The following is a 15,494-nucleotide window of genomic DNA, read 5'->3' as shown; positions in this document are numbered from 1 at the left end:
TGACTTGGGCAGAAATGTTGAGAGACCAAAGCAAACTTACTTGATAAGACAGACCTTTGGAAGATTCTGGGCTGTAAACAGGAGGCAATTCCCTCAGTTTTGGAGCTAGTGTTCCCTTTTGCCTGGATGGTGCTGCCCCTATGGCCTCACACTGGCAGCACTCACACCTCTCTAGGCATTGCACTTCGTATCATGAGTTCTTTGGATCTAATATCTGCAACTCTTAGCCCCATTCTATAGAGCAGCAGGTGAGGCTTCAAAGAAAGATGTTGCTTGAGATGACAGAGATCAAGCACTAACCACTGTGCTCTACCAACCTCCACCCAACATGTGTCTCAACTTTGGAACTGGTTGGGCTGGGGCTTGCGTCTTGGGCATGGATTTCCCAAACAGCCCACGGTCCCTTCCTCATGCCAGCTAGAAATTCTCTTCACAGGGAGAAAATACACACACACACACACACACACACACACACACACACACACCTGACCATCTTAGCCTTTTGTCTTTCCTCACATCTCTGCAGAACAGTGGCCACCAAAGTGCAGCGAGATGCCAGGATCTAATGTGTGTCCGTGGAAGGGGTGGGGAGAGGAGAGAGTCCCTTTCAGCAGCTGAGTGTGTGTGTGCAACTTCCTGCCAGTGAGGAAACATTCGTTCAAATCAGCCCTGGTTCTCCTTTCCCTGCTCTGGCCTCACAGGAGGAGTTGGCGGTAAGCCGTGGGCCTCACTGGCCTCAGCCAGATTTCCCTGGCCAAACTCGGGAGGAGAGATGCCCTGGACTGTCCTGCTCTTTGCAGCCGGTGAGCCTGAGGCCCCCTGCACCGCCCCCACCCCGCTCCCACCACCCCTGCCCACCTGGCCTCTGCTCTGGAGGCAGAAAGCCGCACAGGGCTGCCCTCCCTGGGTGCTGGAGGAGGCAGGACCCTGACAGATTTGCCCCAGAGCTCTGGCTCTGCCCCAGGAGAGCAGGAGCATGGCTTTCTCTTAGTGAGCCCCTCATCACCCCCACATCAAGGCTGTCAGAAATCCCACCCTGCTAGTGACAGCGGTGCCCACGCCCCATGACTCAGCCCTGCTTGGCTTCTATGGGCTCCTACCTCCAGAGCCGGGGCGACAGAAGGATCTGCTTGGGGGAAGGGGGGGCAAAGGTCTGGAGGAGACCTCACCTGAGTGAGAGACACTCTGCTCAGGAGCCTGGGGGCACCTGGGGAGACACTGGTACCTCCTATAGGAAGCTGTACCCCCAAGTCCCAATTCCTCACCACAGCCAGAGAAAAAGGAGAGCTCCTTTGTCCTCTGCTCCTCCTGTTCTTTCCTTGGCTCATCCCCTCCAGCCGCCCTGGCCTCCTGGAAGACCTCACACCCCTTCCACCCTCCCAGCATTTGCCCGTGCTCTTCCCTTTCTGCCTGGAATGCTCTCCGCTAGCTCTTCCTAGGTCACCTCTTCAGGGAAGCCCTCCGTGGCTTCCGCAGCCAACGCAGCCTTCCCATTTCCCTGTCCGATGTGCGGCGTGGGGCTTCTTGGCTCCTTGAGAACATCAGATCCCCGAGGCAGGCATGTCTGTCTGTCTATCTTGTCCACGTTCTGTCCCTAAATCAGGGCCTGGCATATAGTGAGTGCTGTTGACTGAAGGAGTAAGAGAATAATCGCATTGCTCTGTAATAACCACTGCGATTATAATAAAATGACTAAAACGCACTGCCCCCTCCCACGGGCTAGTACCTGAACCCCTCAACATAGCAACGGGGTAGGGTTGATTGTCTACTTGCAAAAAAAAGGCAAGGGGCACCTGAGTGGCTCAGTGGTTGAGCAGCTGCCTTTGGCTCAGGTCGTGATCTCAGGGTCCTGAGATCGAGTCCTGCGTCAGGCTCCCTGCACGAGAGAGCCTCTCCCTCTGCCTGTGTCTGTGCCTCTCTCTGTGCCTCTCATGAATAAAGCAATAAAATCTTCAAAAAAAAAAAAAAAGAAAAGAAAAGAAAGAGAAAGAAAGAAAGAAAGCAAGCAAGGCCCAGAGGGGGTCAGCCACTTGCCCAAGACCACACAGCCAGAAAATGCCTCTGCTCTCACCGCTCACCCTGCCTCCCTTCTTCTGCATTCCAGGTTCCTTGGCAATCCCAGCGCCGTCCATCCTGCTGGTGCCCCCACACCCCAGCAGCCAAGAAGACCCCATCCACATTGCCTGTGTCGCCCCTGTGGGCTTCCCGGGGGCAAATTTCACACTGTACCGTGGAGGGCAGGTGGTCCAGTTCCTGCAGGCATCCGCAGACCAGCTTAGGGTCACTTTCAACGTGACTGGAGGTGACAGGGAGGCTCCAGGGGCCACATTTTGCTGCCAGTATGGAGTGCTGGCTGAGCACAGGCAGGAGCGGCTGTCGGACCTCAGCAAGCCCTTGCAAGTGTCCTTCCCAGGTAAGGCCCTCCCCCCGGCCCGGGGCCCACGGCTCCTTTGCTCACCCCCGAGCCTTTGCTCGGGCTCTTCCCTCTGCTCGGAAGTCTTTGTGGGACTCACCTTTCCTTGATTAATTCTCACAGTCAGCCCACGCGATGGGTTCAGCGAGTCTCCCCATTTTGCAGAGAAGTAAACTGAGGCAGAAGATACGAGGGGACTTGGCCCAGTCACACAGCTGGCGGGCAGCAGAGCTGGGGTTCTGTGGGCTCCAGTATCTAGGCGTTAAACCTCCACACCCTGCTGCACCCTCCCCCCCAAGTAACATTTTTGAGCACCTCCTATGCACCAGGCTTTGTACTTGGCCCCGGGGTTCAGCAGTGAGTGAAACAAGGTCCCCCATCCCCCGTCCCCCAGCTGACATTCTGAGGGGACGCAGACAGACGAGAAGCAGGGAGTCCAATAAATATTCCATGTGCCAGCAGGGGACAAATAAAACAGCAAGGACAAAGTACAACCCGCGAAGGATGTCATTTCAAATACAGAGGAGAGTGGCCGGGGAAAGCCTCTCTGAGGCAGTGACATTTGAGCAAAGACCTGAATGATGAGGAGCCAGCCATGTGGGTATCTGCGACCAGAGGCTCCCAGGCAGAGGGAGCGGGCTGTGCAAAGGCCCTGAGGCTGGCGCGTGTCTGGTGTGTTTGAGGAACATGGGGGCCCTCCGTAGGGCTGAAGCATAGTGGGCAAGGAGAGAAATTGGGGAAGAAGAAGGCAGGGAGTGGCAAGGAGGATGGTGCAGGGCCGTCGGCGGCCCTGAGGACTTTGGCTCTTCGTCGAAGGAGCCCTGGAAGGCTGATATTTTCCTGTGGTCTTTTCAGGACAGGAGGCGGGATGTGGGCTCTGGGATCAAGGAGCAGGAGGGAGAGAGGAGTCTCCAGGTAGAGCCTCTGCACCACCATCCATCAGAACTTTCCAGCTGCAAAGAGAACTTTGTTGCCAGCAGAGGCCCCAGTGGGTTCAGGGGACAGAACAGTCTGTGTCTTTGAGCTCCACTGTCAAAGGCCGCGTTCTCTCACCTTGGGCCTGTGGTCTCAGAGTGGGGAGGGGACAACATCCCTCCTGCCCCAGACGGATGAATGAACAAGGGCTGACAGTGTGAAAATACCAAGAATATGTCTGTCCTCCTTGCTGGCTTAGCTCCTCATCTCCGTGGGGATCAGGTCACCTCCTCCTGTCTCCCCTGAGAGACCCCCTCTCCTCAGGGAGGGGCAGCCAAATCCCTTGCCGAAAAATAAACTCTGAAGCTGGAGCTTCATGCTTTTGTGAAGCATGACTTCTGTGTGGATTTCAGGGTCCACCATAGGGCTGGGGGGTGGATGTCATCTGACCCCCCTGGCTGAAGCCCACAGGACTCTCAGGCTGCCAGTAACGGGAAACCTGACTCAAACTGGCTTCAGCAACAAAAGAGAATGTGCTGGTTTGCCAAACCAAAGTCGGTTTGCAGCGCTGGCTTCAGGCATGGCTGGATCCAGGTGCTCAATCCAGGTGCTCAAAGATGTCAGGAATCATTTGCCAGCTCTCAGCACTGCTTTCTTCTGTGTCTTATTCTCAGGCAAGCCCTCCTCTTCCTGGTGTCAAAATTGTGCCCAGTGGCTCCAGAAGTATATCCTACCAGCTTGCTGGCCAGAGGAGTAACTCTCTCTTCCCAGTAGTCTGGCCAAGTCTCAGAATTAGCTCTCATTAGTTCAGCTTTGGTCACATGCCCATCCCTGGACCAATCACCATGCCTGGGGGTGGGGGGGAGGAGATCTGCTAGTTGCCCAGTCACAAGATTTACCAGATCCTCAGGGTCTGGCTACACCCAAGTCAAATGGTTGAGCAGTATGGGGGAGTGTAGGGCTGGCTACCCAAAGGTAATCTGGAGGACAGGTGTCTCACCTTCACCCTGCACCCCCACAATTCCATAACTTGCCTCCTGCCTCTTTTTCTCATGTTCCTCTAGGGCCCACTTGGATACTGGCACTCTCCTTGAGCCTGGCTGGAGTCCTTCTCCTTGCTGGGCTGGTGACCGTTGCTGTGGTGGTCAGGAAAGGTAACAGCAGGCAGAGAAAGTACAGTTCAGGGGCTGCCAGTTTGCAACCTTTGGAATGTGTAAATGAACCCCTACTCACACCCATTTTTTATTTTTATTTTTCTTCACACCCATTTTTTTTTAAGATTTTATTTATTTATTCATTAGAGACACAGAGAGAGGGAGGCAGAGACACAGGCAGAGGGAGAAGCAGGCTCCATGCAGGGAGCCTGAATGGGACTCGATCCCGGGACCCCAGGATCACACCCTGGGCAGAAGGCAGGTGCCAAACCGCTGAGCCACCCAGGGATCCCCTCACACCCATTTTTTAGAAGCATAGCTGGGGAAGTCTTACTCCAAAACTTAGCAGCAAAGAATCCTCCAGAAGTGCAATGTTGGTGGTGGGGCAGGGGCAGGTGATAAAAATTTATAAATTATAAAATATATATAACATAAAGTTTAACATTTGAACTTATATAAGTGTCCAGTTCGGCAATATTAAGTACATCCACTTTGTTATGCAACTGTCCCCACCATCCCTCTCCAGAACTTCATCATCTGCCCCAACTGAAACTCTGTCCCCTTTAAATGCTAACTGTCCATTCTTCCTCCCAGCTCCTGTCAACCACTGAAGCTAACATTAATAGAAAAAAAATTAGGGGTGCCTGGCTGGCTCAGTCAGTAAAGCATGAAGCTCTTGATCTAGGGGTTGTTAGTTCGAGTCCCATGTTGGGTGTGGAGATTACTTAAAAGTAAAATCTGTAACCAAAAAAATTTTTCTTTTTACATGCTTGTTTGAAGTTTTTACCAATATACATTACTCATGTAATTGGGGGGCGGGGAGGATTTTGCAGGAGCTCTCCTGTGGAGTGGCAAATTTGCCAGAGGTAAAGGCAAGGTTGGGTCACAAGTATATGAGGGATCCTTTGGATTCTTGTTTTTGTTTTTTGCAACTGGGATGCAACCACATCCAAAATCTAATAAATGCTTATTTATTTTTTGTTCCCAGTTAAAGTAAGAAATTTGCAGAAGAAAAGGTGAGATCATCTCTGGAGATCCTCAGGAGGTGGTTTGGGGGAAAGAAATACCAAATGGTTGGGGGGTATGGTGCAGGAGGGTTGTTTTTTTTTTTTTTTTTTTAATATTTTATTTACTATTCACAAGAGACACAGAGAGGTAGAGACACTGGCAGAGGGAGAAGCAGGCTCCCCATGGGGAACGCGAACCCTAACCCAGGACCTCAGGATCATGCCCTGAGCCGGAGGCAGACCCCCAACTGCTGAGCCACCCAGGTGTCCCAGAAGGTGGCCTTTAGACCCAGACTGGAGGGAGGAAGAATGTTGTAGGCAGTGGTCACCTGATGGGTGTTAAGGACTCTGAGACCTGGTTCTGGGGACAGAAGGGCGCTTCCCAGGCTGGGTAGGAGCTCCATTCCAAACAGCATCTCTGGTGGGAGGGCTGCATAAGAGGAACAGGTGCCATTATAAGGCACCTAGGGTATGGGGAGCCCTGTGGTAGGAGACTCTGCAGCTGGAGCCCACAGCAGCTCAAGTCTCCCGCAGAAGCTGGCATTATAAGTAGCCCCATTTTATAGACAAGCAGACTGAGGCTCAGCACTTAGTCACATGGGGAGCAAGTGGCTGCTGAGTCTTCCTCATATCCCTTAACCCAAAATGGTTGTGACACTCCAGAAAGTCACAGTTGGGAGAGGTGAGTGGCACCCTCTGGGGCTGTGCAGTGCCCAACGTGTAGCCTGTAGGCAGTGGTCCTGGGTCCTGGGCGTTAGGAAGCCCCCCACTGGCCCCAGCCTCAGTTTCTCCCCTCTGAGAGAGGGGGACACCCCACTGCCCTATGGCATTGAGCTCGCAGCAGCCCCAGGGATTGAATCCTGACCTCACTTGGTGGTGGGGCTCCCGCAAGAGGGGACTCAGGGAGGATGGGGAGGAGGGTGGGTGGCGAAGGCCAAGTTGGGAGGCAGGGCTTCCCAGAAGAATCCTCCAGCCCCAGAGGAGCAACTGGTCACTCTCTCCCGAATCCCTTTGCAGAGAGCGAGAATCCTGCTGGGCCCAGGTCAACTTCGCCAGCACAGGTGTGTACTTTCCTACCCCTGTCCCTGCGGGGCAGGCTCACCCCCTGGAAACTCTGGGGTCTCACTCCTTGCTGCTGAACCTCTTCCACCTCCTCTCACTTCCCTTAGGGCCAAGAACAGGCCCTCCCCTCCCCATACCCAGGTTTCACCTCTCACCTTCTCCCTTTGCCTCATTCACTCACTGACCGCTGCCTACAACACTCTTCCTCCCTCTGGCCTCCTCTAAAGGCCACCTTCTGGGCCGCCTGGGTGGCTCAGCGGTTGGGCATCTGCCTTCGGCTCAGGGCGTGATCCCGGGGTCCCCGGTTAGGGTTCGGGTTCCCCGTGGGGAGCCTGCTTCTCCTTCTGCCTAAGCCTCTGCTTCTCTGTGTCTCTTGTGACTGGGTAAATAAACTCTTAAAAAAAAAAAAAAAGAATTAACCTCTTAAAAAAGAAAATTTAAAAATAGGGCAGCCCCAGTGGCCCAGCGGTTTAGCGCCGCCTTCAGCCCGGGGTGTGATCCTGGTTACCCGGGATCGAGTCCCACGTCGGGCTCTCTGCATGGAGCCTGCTTCTCCCTCTGCCTGTGTCTCTGCCTCTCTCTCTGTGTCTGTCATGAATAAATAAATAAAATCTTAAAAAGTAAATAAATAAATAAATAAATAAATAAATAAATAAATAAATAAATAAATAAATGCCATCTGCTCCGGGAAGCCTTCCCTGATTCCCTCCCTAGACTTACCTGCCTCCAGCACCCTATCACTCTTCCGCCCTCTTGGGGAAAAAGCACAAGTAGTCACTGCCTGCTGTCCATGTAGTCCTCGCCTCCAGCGCCGGGCCTCGGTTCCACCGGTGGGGGGACGGTCTGTGTCTGTCCCCCCGGGGCGCCCTGGCCCCGGCCTTGCATGGAGCCCCACTATGTGATCCAGGCCGTGTCATCCCAAAGGCTTCCACCAGGGGGCGACGGGCAGCCAGTGGCTGCCGCGCGCGGTGCTCAGGGGAAGGGGCCCCAAGCGGAGGAGGAAGTCCATCCTCTGCTCTCCTTTCACTGGCCCACGCTTTTATTGAGCACCTACTATGTGCTCGCGTTTGGGGGGCGTCCCTCCACGGCCGAGATAGGTGGTCTTTGCCCACGAGCCCGTCCTACTGCTGTGGGGGAACAGCCGCTGGCCGGCGGGAGGGTGGTCCCGGGAAGAGGGGGTGTTTACGGCGATCAGGGGAGCGCCTGGGGCGGTGCAGGAGCTGAGGGGTGCTCTGGAAAGCGGGAGTTGAGAGGAGAAACCGAGGGGCCCCTGGGGGAGGGCTCTGAGCAGAAAAGGATGCTGTTCAGTTTACAGGTGGGAGCGGTTCTCCCTGCGGAATGGGCTGGAAGGGAGCGAAGCAGGCTGGGAGATGGATCCCAAGCCCTTCCTCTTGGTTGACTTGAGGCCTGTGGGTCTGGGGGCGGGGGAAGGACCCCAGGAGGGCAGCGAGCGGGGATCTTAAACTGGCTCTGGTTTTCCGTTCTCTATTTCAGATATGACCTTTGACAACTCTCTGTTTGCCATCTCCATGGTAAGTCATTTCATCTCTTGGTCCCGGGTGTGTGCGGACTGTCCTACTGCCCGGAAGACCACCGGCAGGGGGGGCCCGACCCGATGTCTCCGAGCCTCGGGGGCCTGGGAAAAGCCCAGAATATGGAGCAGGGATTTGTTTTGTGAGCCGAGAGTTGGCTCTGAACAATCCCAGGGGATGGGAGGCAGCTGTGTCCAGGCCTGCCTGTGGCCAGGGGCAGGATCCCCGGGCGGCTGTCAGGGTCACTGCCGCCTCTGCGCTCAGTGGGGCCAGCCCTACGGAAAGGTGACAGGGGCCTCAGGGTGACCCGGTGGGGTCGTGTGCTTTGTAACAGTCTGATGCACACTCTGGTCCCCTCCTGGTAAAGGAAAGCCTGTGTTTATATTCAGGTTCAGGGATCTCGGCTTAAATGTCCAAGTTGTGCGTTTCTCTTTCAGTGGGGAGGGGCTCCGGGACCCTGCCCCTTTGCAAGACGTTTTGCTCCCACAGACCACACGCTGTTGGGGTTGAGATTTGAACCCAGGTCTATGGGATTCCTCGGCACAGCTGGATCTTGAAGCAGCTTTCGTGTTTGTACTTTATTATTATTATTAGATCAAGTGAGAGGTAGATGAGCCATGGAAACTATGGATCAAGGAAATGTTCATCTGGCTCTTCTCCGGAGTAGGATACAGGTCTGGGGTGACGGTGGCCCCACTCAGTGGCCTCGGACGCCCCCATTTGGACAAGTGGGCACTTCGGAACTGCCTTTACGGAGGCTGGGTGGGGAGTTGGTGTGCCTAGGGCACCATAACGGGGGTGGGGGTGGGGGGAGGACTGGGCTGATCCAAACAAAACACCCTTCCTGGGCATTGGAACAAGAACAGCACAAGGCCTTTAATTCTTCAAAGCTTTCTCTTTTTTTTATTTATTTATTTATTTATTTATTTATTTATTTATTTATTTATTTATTTTTAAAGCTTTCTCATTTGCACCGGGGTGGGGAGGAGACAGGCGATGCCACGTGGGGTAGGAGTGAGAGCGAAGCTCGTCTCTCACTTGGATGCGCGATCCAGGAAATCTCAGAGATGGGCACGCCGAGGGTAGCAATGGAAGATTGCTCCGGGCCCGGGGGACACATTCTTGGCACGGCCCGTCCAGTACAACTGGAGTGGAGCCGCGTGAAGAGTCGTGGGGAGCCCCCCCGCGGAGAACTTTGATTTTTCCCCCAAGTGGGGTGGGAGCGGTGGAGGCTTCGGAGCAGAGGGAGGGGACCGATTCGGGTGCTCGCCTGCGCCCTCTGGCGGCCGCGGGAGGAAAGACTTGGGGGGCTTGGACCGACGGCGCGGGGGTGGGGTGGGGTGGGGGTGGGTCGGGTGGGGGAGGTGGGGTCGGGTGGGGGGAGGTGGGGGGGGGGGAGAGAGAGTCAGGAGGAGGGAGGCATGTGGGAGTCTTGGGGAGCAGCAGCCTTGGAGGGACATGAGACGGACCACCCACCCGGCGGATGCCCAAGGGCAGGTGCAGACAGGAGTCGGGTTCTGGAGAGAGAAGCGAGCAAATTTAAACTGCATACAAATGTGGGAAGGAAGGGGCTTGGCCCCACGGGCCGGTTCAGCCCCCTGAGGTCTCATTTCCGGGAACAAATCCAATGCTGTTAAGAAAAACCCCAAAATCCTGCAGGCAGAGCAAATTCTAAAACTTTCTGTGAGAAGACATGCTGCTCGAGGCACTACGCTGGTGACTTTTCCTTTTCCCTTAAAAAAATAGGCACTTGAAATTGAAACAAGTCGAAACAGGAGAAAATTTTTAAAAAGTATCTTTGTCCTTGTGACTATATGTGTATTTTATTTTATTTTATTTTATTTTTTAATTTTTTATTTATTTATGATAGGCACACAGTGAGAGAGAGAGAGGCAGAGACACAGGCAGAGGGAGAAGCAGGCTCCATGCACCGGGAGCCCGATGTGGGTTTCGATCCCGGGTCTCCAGGATGGTCTCCAGGATCACGCCCTGGGCCAAAGGCAGGCGCCAAACCGCTGCGCCACCCAGGAATCCCCAGGGATCCCTGTATTTTTTTTTTAATTAAAAAGTGTGTGTGTGTGTGTGTGTGTGTGTGTGTGTGTACCCAGCTGCTCCGTGGTAGAGCTTGCGACTTTTAATCTCAGCGTTGTGAGTTCAAGCCCCACGTTGGGCATGGAGACTACTTAAAAATTTTTGTTTTGGAATATGAAATACATCCATATGTCAAAATTGTATATCCAGTAAAGTATCCTCCTGTCACTAACCCCTGTGTGTTCACTGGTCTCCTCCACACACACAGGTAGCCACCATCAGGAGCTTCTCGTGAAAGCAAGCAAAGGTGAAAATAGGGAGTGTATAGCCTCACTCCCTCCTTTTAAAGATTTTATGTGAAAGATAAATAAAAGTGAGAGCACGAATGGGGGAGGGGCAGAGGGAGCCGCAGACACCCTGCTGAGCTGGGAGCCTGATTGGGGGAGGCTCAATCCCAGGACCCCCTACCCTTACCCTTTCTAACACAAATGATAGCATGCTATCCACACTATTATGCTTCTTTCCTTAACAGTAAATTTTAGTGGGATCTTCTCTAGTTGTTTTTTTTTTCCCCATGATGATAAAATATACATAACATAAAACTGACCCTTTTAACCATTTCTAAGTGTCCAGTTCAGTGGTATTAAGTACATTCACATTGTGCAACCATCACCACCATCCCATCTCCAGAACTTGGTCTTGCAAAAGTGAAATTCTGTCCCCACGGTACACTAACTTCTCATTTGTAACAAACCCCAGTCCCTGGCACCCACCATGCTGCTTTCTCTGTGGATTTGCGCATTCTGGACATTTTAGGTAGAAATGATGTCATATAACGTTCATCCTTTTGTGTCTGGCTTATTCATTTAGCATAATGTCTTCAAGGGTCATTCACTTTGTAGCGGGTGTCAGAATTTTATTCTTGTTGAAGGCTGAATAATATTCCATTGCATTTATATAGCACATTTTATCTGTTTATCTGTTGATGGACACTTGGGTTGTTTCCACCTTTTGGCTACTATGAATAGTGCTGCTATGAACATGGGCCTGCAAATATCTGCTTTCAATTCTTGCTTCCCTCTTAAGCACTAGAAGCTGTGCTGCTGGCTAAAATAAAAGTGAAGTAGCTAATCATTCTCCAGCTTGTATTGTGTTACTATACTGAGGGTCTGATATTCACTTTATAATCCCCTATGAAGTGGTGTTGATATTTATTTTTATTTTTTTAATTTTGATTTATTTGAGAGAGAGAGAGAGAGAGAGCGCACATGAGCAAGGGGAGGAGCAGAGGGAGAGGGAGAGAGAATCTCAAGCAGACTCCTCACTGAGCAGGGAACCCGATTCGTGGCTGGGTCCCAGGACCCTGGGATTATGACCTGAGCTAAAATCAAGAGTCAGACGCCCAACCGACTGAGCCACCCAGGCACTTTGACATAAAAAAAAAAATAGACTAGAATCTAATTATGGGCCTTACTGGGATCGTCCAGCTAGGGAGGTGCAGGACTGGGATGGAACCTACCCTGCTCTCACCCACCACATTTCAATTTTAGCAAGTTCATGTCTCCTTGACTGGCATTTGGGGTGGAAGCCTCCATGGTGGAGGAGAGGGTAGACTTTTGAGGAAGGTTTTGTGGAAGCCAAGGACGGGGCAGGGATGGGAAGAGATAATGATAGCTTTGTTCACTTAACAGTTAGTGCTTGCCAGGTGCCAGGTACTTTTCAATTCCTTTGTTTTGTAGCATTCACCCTATTGTGCAAAAGAAAAAAGTGAGCCTCAGAAGGGTTAAGTTACTGACCGACCGAAGTCATACTACTGGGACAAGGTAGACCTGGGATTTGAACCCAGGCTGTCTGGTTCAGAAAGAACCAGGAGGCAGGACAACAGAGGTCAGGATCTGGGCCCTGGAGCTGGGGGGTAGTGTGCGGGAAGTGAAATGAGACCTGATGGACTGGGGGCCGGGGGGGGGGGGAGTCTCAGACTCAGAATGTAGGGAGACCCTAGATCCTGAAACCTCAAATCACCCTGTTCTCTGTTTTTCCTCCATGGACAAAGACAATGAATCCAGAAGAAGATGCAGTCACCGTGGATGCTTGCTCGGATTCCACCGAGACACCTGGCAGCTCTGGGCCCCGGAAAAGGCCTACCTCCACATCATCCTCACCTGAGCCCCCCGAATTCAGCACTTTCCGGTCCTGCCAGTGAGGCCGAGGATCAGAGGCCTCTCTGTGTCTGTGCACTCTGCATTCAGCCTTTCTTCAGGGCCTGAAATCCCTCTAGCTACTTTGGGGTTTCTGTCTGCGTTCTCAGGGCATTGGCAGAGGAGATGAAGGGAGAATCCTTGGCCTTGGGACCTTCTTCTCAGAGGAGCAGGAGTGAGTAAGGGGGCACAGACATTGTCTTGGAGGCTGGACAGAAAGCAGGAAGACTCTCTTTGGAGTCCCAGCTTCTCAGACCACCTGGGGAAGGAGATGTTAGGATCCCTGGGCCATAGGAGGTCTGAGCCCTCCACATAAGCCTCTGGTTTCCTTCTTCCCTTGCTACATCTACTTGACCAACCCAACCGGGTTGGAGCATAGGGTACCCCGGGGTATGTTCTGTATGTCTGTCCTGCTGGCGTGCCTAAGTTATTAATTATAACGGCTCTGGAGCTGTTCCCAAGGTCTCTATGGAGCGTCATCCTTCAAGCTTCCAGGGTCTCTGGGGTCTAATCACTGGATGCCTAGGGGGAGGAGAGCTGTTTCCCTCTAGTGCACGCAGTCAAGGTGGTATATGGGGAGGCCCATGGAGGGTACAGAGAGGGGGACAGTGTCATGTGGGGTCTGTGCTAAAGTCCTGGCGTTGGTGAGTATAGTAAGTGCAATGATGGGGGAATCGAAGAGGAGGTCCAGAGAAGAGTGAGAGCTAGAGAAGATGGGAAGTCACCACACGTCTTTTTGGACCCTCCTGAAGCGAATGACGCCCAGGAGCAGTGACGGGGGCGGGTGGGGTGGATTTCGAAGATAGGTGTGTCTACGAAAAGGGGCACTTGACCCTGCTCTGTTGGATTCATTGGCTAGTCATCGCTGGGGGGAAGGGAGGGGCTAACGGAAGGGCCCAGATAAAGGGATCCAAGAATTTTTTATGGGGTTACAGATAGCCAAGGATGGAGGAGGAGGACAGTGGCGGGAGGGGGCGGAGACGATGGGGAAGAGATAAGGAGCGATCGAGGGCTGGGGGGGCTCCCACGGATGCAGGTGGAGCGCAGAGGCAGAGCCCCTGCTCAAACTGATTTTCCCCTCGGGAGGGCTGGGGCGGAGCCAGGGCGGGGGGCGTGTCCCGGGCCCTGGCCCCGCCCCTTGCAGGGACTCCCTGGGAGCCCGGCGCCTCACAAAGCGACGTCCAGTGGGAGGGAGCGTCCCGTCCGGGGGCGGGGCCTGCCTGGCTGGGCCCCGCCCCCCGCGTGCCTCCTCACAAAGCCGGGCAGGGCCGAGGGGCGGAGCTCAGCCGCAGAGGCGTGTCGGGGCCGAGCGGCGTCAGAACCGCCTCCGCCGCTCCCGGCCGGGGAGCCGCCTCACAAAGCGCGACCGTTTGCGCGGGGCGGGTCCCAGGGCGTGTCCACGCGGCCGAGCCCCGCCCCCGGGGCCGCGCCCCCTGCCCCGCCCCGCGCCCCGAGGCTCGGCTCCAAGTACAAAGCGCGGAGTTCGGAGCGGGGGGCGGGGCGTGGCCGAGGGCGTGGCCCAGGCCTAGGGGCGAGTCCTCGCGGCCGACCCCGCCCCCGGTTCACGCTCCGCCCCCGCCGTTCCTGGGCCGCGGAGCCACCTCACAAAGCCGCGACCGTTCGCGCGGGGCGGGGCGGGGCGGGGCGGCCCCGTCCCCCGGCGTCCTCTCTCCCGGTGCCCTAGGCGGCCAGCAGGGGGCGCTGCGCCACGGGGCCGGGCCGCGGCGGCAGTGGCGGCGAGGCGGAGCGTGGCCGGCAGGCGGCGCTGCCCGGCTCGGCCTTGGCCTCGGCCTGCGCGTCGGCAGCGGCGGCGGCGGCAGCGGCGGCGGCCTGGGCCCGGGCGCGGCGGCGGCGGCGGCGGCGGCGGCGGCGGGGCCTGGAGCCGGATCTAAGATGGCAGCGGCGGCGGCGGCGGCGGGGCCGGGCGCGGGCGGCGCAGGGGCGGCGGTCCCGGGCAGCGCGGGGCCCTGCGCGGCCGTGTCCGTGTTCCCCGGCGCCCGCCTCCTCACCATCGGCGACGCGAACGGCGAGATCCAGCGGCACGCGGAGCAGCAGGCGCTGCGCCTCGAGGTGCGCGCCGGCCCGGACGCGGCGGGCATCGCCCTCTACAGCCGTGAGTGCGGGGCCCCGGGGCCGGGCCGAGCGCGGGGGCTCCCACGAGGCCGGCCGGGCGGGGGGCGCGGGGCCCCGAGGGTGAGGGGCCCTGAGCCGTGGGGGCCCGCTGTGGGGTCCGCGGCGCCGGGCCGAGGGAGCCGGGAGCGGGGGCCCCCAAGTGAGGGCAGCGCAGGCACGATGTCAGGGGCAGAGAGGAAAGAGGGCGTGCGTGGCGGCCAGAGGTGAGGTGCCCCGAGTACGGTGGGAAGCGGGAAATGGGGGAGTGAGGGCCCTGAGATTGGGAGGGGGTGGGCAGGAAGTGGGGGGCCCCGCGGGGAAGGTGAATTCGTAGCCAGCGGGGGGTGTGGGGGCTGGGAGGGGAGGGGAGGGGGCCCGGGGTGTGGGAGAGGTGGGAGTCCCCGGGGGCGGGTGTGGCCGCCCGAGGGAAGGAGGGAGGGGTGTGGGCAGCCTGTGGCCACCTCTCGGGACTCCCGGGAGTGCCGAGGACAGTTGGAAAGTGGTGCCCGGCCCGGGGCGGCCTGGAGGACCCGCTTCCACCCCCCGGGAGCGTTCTTGGCGTTCTGGACCCCCGTGTGGGAAACTTCTAGACGTGGGGAGAGGGCCCAGGCACGGCAGGGTGGTGCGAGCCGCTGGATGTGCTCCTGGTGGAAACGTGGAAGGGTAGGGCTCCTTCTTGATGTCCGGCTCCGGAGTGAGAGGTAACAGCCCCCGCCCTCGCCACGGCCCTCCCAGTGTTTCTTTTTGGGGATGTGAGAGGCTTGGTTACATTTTCAGAGGCTAGTTTCAAAGCTGACATTTCGGTGGGGAAAAAAAAATCACAAATGTGTTTGCCAAGGCCCCTGAGTCTTTGTGGTTCATCCTTTTTTCTTTCTGTTACTCTTTCCTATCTGTTCTCTCTGATTCCCGATTTGCTTGTTCACATTTTGCTATACTGTTTCATTCAGCTTTGTCTCAGGGTTTCTTGCACTGATGCTCTGGGAGCCCCTGAGGAGGCCTTTCCTGGCCCTGGCCTGTGTGGATATTTTGCCACTTTGGGAAGGGGGTGGTGGGAAGGAAAGTGTGTAGAG

General features: G+C 55.9%; 2 protein-coding genes across 6 annotated transcripts in view; both read left to right on the top strand.

Moving 5' to 3' along the window:
* The first annotated feature begins 645 nt into the window (after window positions 1-645).
* C20H19orf38 (chromosome 20 C19orf38 homolog) lies at window positions 646-12,768 on the top strand. Of its 2 annotated transcripts, none has more exons than XM_025457547.3 (7): window positions 646-803; window positions 2,105-2,413; window positions 4,393-4,482; window positions 5,471-5,498; window positions 6,507-6,550; window positions 8,046-8,083; window positions 12,168-12,768. In XM_025457547.3, the coding sequence occupies exons 1-7, from the start codon at window positions 773-775 to the stop codon at window positions 12,315-12,317; spliced, it is 690 nt and encodes a 229-aa protein (XP_025313332.1). In that variant the 5' UTR covers window positions 646-772; the 3' UTR covers window positions 12,318-12,768. The 2 variants fall into 2 exon arrangements, with proteins under 2 accessions (XP_025313332.1, XP_048954487.1); XM_049098530.1 differs by lacking the exon at window positions 12,168-12,768 and adding an exon at window positions 8,521-8,840.
* A 1,370-nt stretch (window positions 12,769-14,138) lies between these two features.
* The window catches only part of CARM1 (coactivator associated arginine methyltransferase 1), a 44,511-nt gene continuing 43,155 nt past the window's right edge, over window positions 14,139-15,494 (top strand). For 3 of the 4 annotated variants that reach the window (XM_049098528.1, XM_035702829.2, XM_025457557.3), the window contains exon 1: window positions 14,139-14,425. In XM_049098528.1, coding sequence (XP_048954485.1) covers window positions 14,206-14,425 — 220 coding nt within the window. In that variant the 5' untranslated portion in view covers window positions 14,139-14,205. Of the gene's footprint in view, window positions 14,426-15,088; window positions 15,126-15,494 lie in introns of those variants that run through there. The other variant, XM_025457558.3, reaches the window with a different exon arrangement.

This window comes from Canis lupus, chromosome 20 (genome assembly GCF_003254725.2).
Source record: "Canis lupus dingo isolate Sandy chromosome 20, ASM325472v2, whole genome shotgun sequence".
NCBI classification, from domain to species: Eukaryota; Metazoa; Chordata; class Mammalia; order Carnivora; family Canidae; genus Canis; species Canis lupus.
The sequence above is the reverse complement of the archived record's forward strand: the minus strand, read 5'-3'. Positions and strand labels throughout refer to the sequence as shown.

What these genes read in the sequence shown, in the direction of transcription:
- C20H19orf38 (XM_025457547.3), top strand. Translation starts at nt 773, where the DNA reads ATGCCCTGGACTGTCCTGCTCTTTGCAGCCG. An exon ending in AGAAATTTGCAGAAGAAAAG is followed by an intron (nt 5,499 to 6,506) that starts GTGAGATCATCT and finishes ATCCCTTTGCAG; the next exon opens with AGAGCGAGAATCCTGCTGGG. An exon ending in GGTCAACTTCGCCAGCACAG is followed by an intron (nt 6,551 to 8,045) that starts GTGTGTACTTTC and finishes TCTCTATTTCAG; the next exon opens with ATATGACCTTTGACAACTCT.